The sequence below is a fragment of the Pieris napi genome, chromosome 3, assembly GCF_905475465.1.
Source record: "Pieris napi chromosome 3, ilPieNapi1.2, whole genome shotgun sequence".
Lineage (NCBI taxonomy): Eukaryota > Metazoa > Arthropoda > Insecta > Lepidoptera > Pieridae > Pieris > Pieris napi.
The window spans coordinates 6,867,311-6,876,979 of record NC_062236.1 but is presented as its reverse complement, the minus strand read 5'-3'; the positions used below and the strand labels follow the sequence as shown (position 1 = coordinate 6,876,979).

The window sequence follows — 9,669 nt, the reverse complement described above, 5'->3', positions numbered from 1 at the left end:
AATGCCATAGCATCTTCCGTAGGCAACTTCATTCTGTTAATTTTGTGTCACGGTGCGCATCTTAAAATTTCACTCTCATCAATTTTTCATAACGCGCCTAAAGAAGTATAACTTCAAAAATTACTATTATATAACACAGTTAAAATAATGAAAAAATATTAAAAATGACATAACAGTCAAATAGAAATTGCTAAGTGTAACGTAATTTATGAACCGTAGGAATATTATCCACTTATTTTATGAGCTGTGGCGTAAGATAATATTTGAAATAAGTGTAATAAAAAAGAAACGATTACAATGAAATGCCAAAATGTTGCTCCAAGCTAAGCGGTAATGTGAAATTTTCACGCAGTTTCTGTCTTATATACATTTTCTATACAAAAAAAATATCAGACTTGGTCAAAGATATTAAATTAAAAATATATTTCAATTAATAGGGAAACACCTTAAAACTAAATAATAATAATCATTTATTTGCTCGAACATAGTATAAACTCAAACTCAAAATAATATAGGTAACCGATTACACTTAAGAATGTCCACAGAAAAGATGTTAAATTAATTCTAAATTAACATTTATTACCAGTTCGCAAGTCAAGGGTATAGAGCGGGCAAGAGAAACTGGCAAGAAACTCTCTGCCACTCTTTTTAGTCGCCAAGTTTTGAGTTATACAAATTGTTTGAACTGGAGCAAATTAATCCCAAGGATTATAATAATTTAAATTATATTCAAATTTATAAAAAGCTTTATTGATTAATTTACATTTATCGAGAGTTCTGAATTTATTCAGTGATCTCTTATTTCTTGGGGGTTTGTTGTAAAAACAAATACAACTTCCATATAAGGAGTGGCTTATCTTCTGGAGCCTGGTTGGTCGTACGCTTACATTAGTTCTGTTTCCAGTTATATACTGTTAAAAGTCACCATTTGTTTTAAAACCGTTTATATTTTTTTGTATATGCAATAAGGCTTCAAGAATAAATTGACCATATGGGCATATTGTATGTAGAGGTAACAATATTAGTTTGTTCGCATATTCTGCAAATTTGTTACTGATAAATAAAACAGTCTTGACATTATTTTCCTTACTCAATTTGAGTTCACTAAGTTCATCATAACCAATTAGCTTTGTTGTTGAATTATTAATATGAAAATTTGATTATATATACATTATCTTAAATAATAACAATAGTTTCATATTATGTTGTTTCATTTTGGCTGACCTAATTATTTCGTTAATAAGACCCAAGGAGTAACCTAAGCACTAAGCTGATTACGTCGTGTTCAAAGCCAGGGCTAAGCGAAGCATGTAATTAAATATTCACTGGCATTCGCTAAATTTTAACATAAATACTTTTTTGTTGGTTGTGCTATTTTTTAATTATGTGTTAAATATAAAAGACAGACCAAACAAAGCTTTAATAAAATAATATTTTCATTCTGTCTCACATTTTTTACTGACAAATTTTAAATATTATGTCATGCCTGCAAAGGAGTTCTATTCAATGAATATTCTTTTGTTACAGGACAAGCTTCTCAACAAGCTTGAAGAAAATGAACCAGAACTCGCAACGTCACCCGAGGAAGAAGTTAGTATAAATATTTTAACTAGTTATAGTAAATATGACATTTCGTAAATGTCATATTTGAATCACTATAATAACTTTAACCTTTTGTGTATTGAGTATTAAGTTACTTCGTACTTTTAAACAATTTAAAAAGAATACAATACACAATGGTTGCCGTATAATTGGAAAAATATTGACAAGATATAAAGATCGATCGAAATTATTATTGGTATTTTCGTAAATTTAAAAATAAACTACCGCGGCCAAGAGATTTGAAGGCTTCGCAAGTATTTGCGTACTCATGGGAGCTTTACGGCTGTGTTTGGCTATACATTTTCTGCTTATTAGCAGTAGTCTCTAGATAAAATAAAATATAATACAAAAATTATAAGTTCTTCTAAATTGATCAAATTAGATTATAATTTGTTATTAACTTATAAGTTGCATAAGCTGTACAAACTTTGTCTTCATATGTTTATATAACAAATCATAATTCAAGAATGAATCTAACAAATATTTGACGCTTTTGCCAATAGCATTCATAAACTCATAGTAAAGCGACAGGAATTAAGGGTATCGCGCACATAGTTTCGTGTATGTAGGATTGATTCTTAAATTTAAAACAGCCGTGTCATTTTATACAGAACATATAATATTACGAGATGTAACTTATCTAAGATACAAGTATCTTGTATTTAAATGCAATTTGTTTGCTATTTATTATTTAGTAAACGATTTGCTGGTACATGTGTATTTAGGACATGGAGAAACAATGTAAATTGTTTTTAAAAGCATTTAGTGGAGAGGACAGTGCAACATTCGTAGGAGGTTTATACCATAGAGGCACCTCCCTGTGTGGGAAGAAATTTAATAAAGCATTGCAATTAGTTTGTACGGTGTTTAGTTTTAGCGCATGACTTCGAAGATGCTTGTTTTGGTTTAAAGTAAATATATTCTCAATATATTGAACATATATAATCATAATAACCAGACAGAATTCTGTATGATTCTATTAAATTTCCTCTTTTTCATCTGTTTTAAGGCGTTAGTACTTTGTAGATGCTAAAATACTTTTAATAATAGATAACAGTGTCTATGGTTACATCTTAGATGACATTAACTTTAAATGTCAATGTCGCATATAAAATTGAACGCACCATTGAATCTTTGTTCGTGATGGATGATGGTTCGGATGGCGTGGCAATTATTTCTTTCTACGAAATGTTATCCGCTATGCCCCGTAATTCGTGTCCTTTTTACTTCTTACAATTATTCCTAATAAGATCTTGTAACCGTACAGAACAGTCTTAATTAAAACATGATAATGTTAAAATTACCTCCCTTAAAGGAATATGAAATTCGCTTCTTAAATTAATATATGGACTGTATTGCTTTGCCAATAGCAGAAGCTATTAAAAGCCTGGAAGGAAAAACACACTTATAGTTCTCCCGTTACCCGAGATGTTCAAAATCTCTTCTGGATGTGATCGAAGAAAACATAAATAAACATTTAAAAGGGTTTTGCTGTAGCAAATGATGAAATATTGGCTTCAGTGTTACATCCGTCCTTTAAAATGAAATGGGTACCAAAAGCACCGCTAACTTAGAAACATTGCAATACTTAAATTAAAAAGATACCTTTTATATATTTTGTGCCATGTTTGCGCAATCAACGCGATTTACATATAAGAAAATAAATTTGTATTGAAAAAAAAATTGTTTTTTACGAAAGTATTTTATCTTTAGTATTTCAGATACAAATCCATAAAGTTATTTTCATCTGGTATCACTTAATTGAAAAGTATTTAGCATTTTGTATTTCAGATACTTTATTTAAGGAATCTTGTACATCTGAATGTAACAAAGTACCTATAATAATAAATCGATGCATTAATTTTGAATTCAAATTCTGTGGTTTGAAATTTTCATATATCAAACCACAGAATATGAATTAACGCATTAAACTAACTCACTCTTCTTTTTTCCTTAAATACGAATATGGTATTTTATTAAATTTCAGTGTGTAATATGTGTGAATGCAAAAGCGACTATGCAGACATCGCCGTGCGGTCACTGTGTGGTGTGTCGGCGGTGTTTTGTCAAGACCATCCAGATGGCAGTTAGCCAACGCCTACTTCCGTTGCGCTGTGTCATCTGCAGGGCGAAGATACTGCGGCTGCGGCAAGCGCCCAGGCTGGTCACTAGCAAAAGTTGGCAGGTAAAGACATAGATAAATACCAATCCGTACCATCTATAGGTACTTAAAGCTGTCACAATTTAGGCCAGCTTATTAATTATCTTAATATATATAAATTACGCGTCACAAATTACGTGTGCAGTTTGATCTAACTTAAAAGATAGGATAGCTTAAATCTTAATTTGTACCCGCAATATTATTTTATTGCAAATTATTTGTTTATTATTTGACAGTCACAATTCTAACAGATGGCGCTGTGTTGAAAGTACCAACGTTTCACATAAGCTAAAATTTAACACGACAACCACACATTGGCATAACCACAAAAAAGCATGGCGGTCGCCATGACTGGTGTTCTCCTACCGTTTTCCTTGAATAGTTTACTACTATGTAATATAACAAAATACTTAGCCACAGCATCTTGGCTGAGTTTGCTAGTAGTATATATAGGTATCTTATAGTCAGACGAGTCCTGCTGTAAGTTTACTCGTATAGAGCATTAATGTACGACAAAGACTTTTATATCTATTTTCCTAGCTCACAAACTTTAACATTCTTGCGCGTTTTAAACCAAAACATTGTTACCAGGAATTTTAAAGGTGCACAGGCTCTTAACGAGGCTTTATTTTATTGAGTTTAGCTAAAATCGCGTATTATAATACATATTCAAATTCAATTTAATCATATTGGTAACACTTTGTACACTTATGACATGTCTGTAAAGAAATACATATAAATGCTTCTAATTTTACATTTAGTGCCAGTTCTCAAATCAAGGGCGTAGAACGGAAGAGAAGAACTGGCAATAAACTCTCCGCCACTCTTTTTAATCGCCATGTTTATAAACCAAATATTTTTTTAGGTCACAAGCAATAACAGTAAGCTGTGGGGCGTACCTGGATCTGTTTCGTCGTATTCTGTGGGAGCCCGCTCAGTGCCGGCTTCAGCTTCCTTGTACTCTGTCACTAGCGGGGAGTCCTCAATTTCCGGTGAGCCATAAATCTAAGGAGTATTTGTACCTTTCTTAAATGTATAATTACCTGGAAATTATATACATATTTAACTAGTGGACCCGACAGACGTTGTCCTGCATGATATTTCAAGAAATTAGTAAAGCAAAGTATGAAAGTACCGACTGCAGCGCCATCTGGCGGGCTGATTTGTGAATCTAAACCATTCCCAGATCCCCTTGAACACACAAAAAATTTCATCAAAATCGGTCCAGTCGTTTGAGAGAAGTTCAGTGACATACACACTCACAGAAGAATTATATATATAAAGATAGGTAGTAATTTAAGGTTTTATTGCGTGTTCCTACGTTGGCACGCTTAATTTGGTATTAAGATTTAAATTAATTTAGATAAATATCGCCTTGAATGGATCTATACCTACCTACGCTTGTAAATAAATTCTATCAGAAGAATTATCTAATATATAAAATTCTCGTGTCGCGGTGTTTGTGCTTAAACTTCTCCGAAACGGCTTGACCGCTTCTCATGAAATTTTGTGTGCATATTGGGTATGTCTGAGAATCGGACAACATCTATTTTTCGTCCCCCTAAATGTTAAGGGTAGTCCACCCAAATGATATACATGGCAAAACGACGTTTGCCGGTTCATTTTATAAATAGCATAGAATATACTAGCTCTCTTATTCCAGGTGTGTCTTCCGTATCATCAAATAGCGGCGGTACTGGCACGTGTTCAGCGAAGTTATGTGGAGGGTCCAAATGTGGGGGTGCCTGTCTTGGCGCGATACCCCGGGTCCCTTCAGCGCCACCCAAACCTCGCCAGCCTGGCTCAAACTCCCTACGACGCTCACAGCATCATAGCATGAAGGTTTTTTATTATTTACTGCCATGTTGATCTAAAGCTTTCTCGACTTTTATTACTTATCTTCGAGATTATCAGATATATCAACTATTATAAATAAAATAAATACCTATACATTGTAAACTCTTTATAAAGTCAGTCGTTATAACGAAAGACTTTCTATAACGTTAAAACCAGTTAAATTTATTTGGTTTAACCCAATACCCATACATTAATTCTTCCATCCCTATAACGATACCTCTGAATAATGAATGAAATTACTCGGTCCATTGAAATTCGTTATAGAGTTTACACTGTATTTGAAATCTTTAGTTTTTAAAACAGACAAAACTAATAGAACTTAGGTGACGTGAACTAATAATAATATAATAATAATAATAATAATCTTTATTGACATATTTGTAATTACAGAAATCCTATGAAGACTCTGACACCTAAACTAGGCTTTAGTGCCTGTATCTCAGGAGTCAGTGGCTTCTCCCAATATAATTCGTAACAAGTGTCAAGAGAGCTTATTCAAAATTTTACAAGACAATACTTTTTATAGACACTTGTAAATTCCAGATATTACATCTAATTATCTTCTTACACATAATATACTTAAACAAAAATAACATATATTAAAAAAAAAAAATGTTTCAGTATAAATTACAATGAATATAATAGGTAATAAAATAGGTACATACACATAAAATACTAAAATACATAAATATACATAATACATAAATATACATAATTATACATTTTACATATGGGTATATGTAACACTAGTATAAATATATAAATTATACACATAATTAATGAATCAAAATAACTAAAATATTATTGTAGCATGTTAGTTAAATAGATCTTCTGTTTCCTCATAATTTAAGGACAAAAGCCAAGTCTTAACAATTGATTTGCAGTCATGTAGTGAAAGAGGGTAGAAATTTAATTTTTTGTTTATTTTATTATATAGAAAGACTGAGAGATATGCTCGTTGTCGCCTTGCGAAGGTAGTACGGAATTTTGCTGTGGGGAGTACATTTGGTATACAGCGTTTGTTACTGCAAACCTCTGGGTTATAAGGGGTATGGACATGTTGTTTGGCTATTATATTAAAGACGAATAACTGTCTAACACTGAGGAGCTCACACTGTTTATATAAAAGTGTGGTTGAAAATCTGTAGGGTTTGAAAGTCATTACTTTTAGTTCAGAATTTTATTTAACTTAAACTAAGTTAAATAAAATTCTGAACTATATATGATATGAAATAAAATTGCTTTAATAAAATATTAAAAGTCGCCGCACTTAACTGCCCAGACTACATGGTAAGGAAAAGTTCACGCATGAAGTTTTAATAGCAAGTTTTAAAAAACCACTTCCGCGCTTTATGATCATTGTCAACTAATTTGCCGATCTCCTGATCTACGAATACATATAAATAAGTATAAATGGTATTAAAGGCTATTAACGAATCATTTTATTTGATTAATGATAATAATACTTATGATATTTAATGGCTTGTGCCAAATAACAACAATGCATGGCCGAGCTAAATATATTTACTACCGTATGTACAAAGATCATGGCACTAGTTCTATCATGATCCAAAATGTCTAACACTTATAAATAAATGAAAAGGTTACAAAGCAAAATATATAAAAAAATATAATAATTTACGATTTTATTCAAGTCATTTTTTATGGCGTCAATCGTCATGTCGATTCTGTTGTTATAACATTTTAATTCAAATAAATTTTTAGATTAGTCGTGTCTGTCTATTCAAAAGATTTTTTTTATATATGTATTTTATATTGCATAGGTATGTCCTTTATACAGGACACCAATAATAATAATATTTAGGGTCTGTTTCACAATGTATGGATAAAGTACCAAATAGCTATGCAACACATAAATTATTTGGAAGATAAATTGTGCTATTTGACATTCATCGGACTCATAACTTATGATGGACTTCATGTGACGAATAGCGCTATCTGACAGCGTATCCTAGCAATAAGTAATAAATAGCTAATTTGGAACTTATGTAGAACTTATCCGTACATTGTGAAACAGACCCTTACACTAGATTATTTATGATAATACTAATGTAGCGCTTATATTCTAGGCTCGCTTACAAGAGTATCAAGTGCACAGCTACACAGGAGGGCCTGCGCCTGAGGCCTCGGGTAGACTTCCCCCTATTCGGGAATTTCAAAGAGAATTCCGAGAGGGGAGGCGGGAGAGCGCTAATTCCGCTTCTGCATCAACTAGGATAAGGTCTACCTTTCAACCTATATAATAATAATTAATTAATAAGATCTACTCGGGTAGCCTAAAACATATCGCCGTATGCTGACCATTCTACTACCGAGGATCTTATAAGAAATTGTGTCTAATTTTGTATAATTAAATGTATTAAGACTGTAGTAACAATTACATAGTGATGTGAAAATAATCCCATTCCTTTTTCAGATGTGCTCAGAAAATAGTAACACAACTAGAAACTTCACCACAACAAGAAAAGCCAAACTTCTTCCGTACTTTAAATCCGTCGAATAAAGAAGACCCACCCAAATCAAGAGATCACAGTAAAGAGACTGAACGAATAAAAGATAACCCCAAAACAAAACCTAAAAAAGAAGAAAAGAAGAAGAAAGAATCTGAGGAAAATGCCAAAACCGAAAAAATTAAAAATGAAAACCATGATAACAAAAAGAACGAAACAGCTGACAGAAAGAAAGAGGAAAAGTTGCGTCTGAAAGCTGAAAAAGAAGCGAAGAAGGAAGCTAAGCTACAAGCTAAAGAAGAAGAGAGACAGGCGAAGCTATTTGCCAAAGAAGAAGAAAGACAAGCTAAACTTTTGGCGAAAGAAGAAAAAAAGAAAGCCAAAAAAGAAGCTAAACTTGCAGCACAGGTTGAAAAAGAGAAAAGTAAATAATATATTGTTTTTACACGTAGAAACTCGTAGCCGTCTTTAGAATATAGATTTAAACAACGTTATCCAGGGATGAAAACAATTAATACAATTTTAATAGATTTCAATGGACTTTAAGAATAAAGTTATAATATATTAAAAAACTCTAAATACTGTAATATTTAACTAGTATTTTTTCTTTTGTTAGGCCATATTTTTACACGATAATATATAGTTATAAATCCAACATTGTTGAATGAAATCAAATCTTGACAAAATAATTGAACTTAATTGCAAGAGGTGAACTCAATCTTTGAGGTGTTACCTGTGTAAAGATATTCAGCGCTGAAAAATATAGCACCCTAATGTTGAAGAATTTATAGTGAATAATGAATTTGTTAGCCTCCTGTCAAATTTTCTGTAAACACATTTTGTCAAAATTTGATTACATTTAACTTATAAACATGAGAGATCATATAAATCATTTTTTTAATAGTTCTGGTGTTACAACACTTAAGACTGAACAAGTCAAAATGTTATCATATCATTTAATAGTTTATTGCAGTCAGTTTTTTCAATAATCATGTCTTGGATTTTAAGCTTTAAAATAAAACACATGAATTGTACTAACAAGAAAAGGATGAAAACACTATCCATTTACTAAATCTTCATGCAAAATTCATCTCTGTTAATTTTATCTGTGATTTTAATGTAAGTTATCTAGTTTAAAAGTTTTTTTTTAATTCAATTGATTACTAATAAGTAGCTACCTACAAAGGTTTAGATCATATCAAGCTAAGTGTAATTATTATAATAAAGCGTTGATTTTTATTTTGTAAGATTCCATAAATGACGGTCTATGGTCATTTGTTAGAAATTTCCTGTAAAATAAATAAACATGTTACCATTTTGCTTTTTATTGTTGTCTCGTCACCTTCCAATATCCGTAGGCTAGCAAAGTATGTCTATTACATGTGTTACAATAACTTTTATTTTTATTTTTTTATTGGACAATTCACACCAATTGACCTAGTCCCATGCTAAGCTGGTGAAGCTTGTGTCATGGGTACTAGGCAACGGATATACATATATATTATTTATAGATAGACATATAAATACATATTTAAACACCCAAGACCTAAGCACAACACCAAATGCTCATCACATCGA

The 9,669-nt window shown here is 31.6% G+C and overlaps 1 protein-coding gene across 1 annotated transcript in view; it reads left to right on the top strand.

The window, feature by feature from the left end:
- Positions 1-9,406, top strand: part of LOC125063613 (chromatin assembly factor 1 subunit A-A) — a 48,554-nt gene extending 39,148 nt beyond the window's left edge. The window contains exons 3-8 of the mRNA XM_047670140.1: positions 1,528-1,590; positions 3,590-3,787; positions 4,629-4,755; positions 5,427-5,605; positions 7,711-7,862; positions 8,058-9,406. Of these exons, the coding sequence (XP_047526096.1) occupies positions 1,528-1,590; positions 3,590-3,787; positions 4,629-4,755; positions 5,427-5,605; positions 7,711-7,862; positions 8,058-8,523 (1,185 nt within the window). The 3' untranslated portion in view covers positions 8,524-9,406. The remainder of the gene's footprint in view (positions 1-1,527; positions 1,591-3,589; positions 3,788-4,628; positions 4,756-5,426; positions 5,606-7,710; positions 7,863-8,057) is intronic.
- The last annotated feature ends 263 nt before the right edge of the window (positions 9,407-9,669 follow it).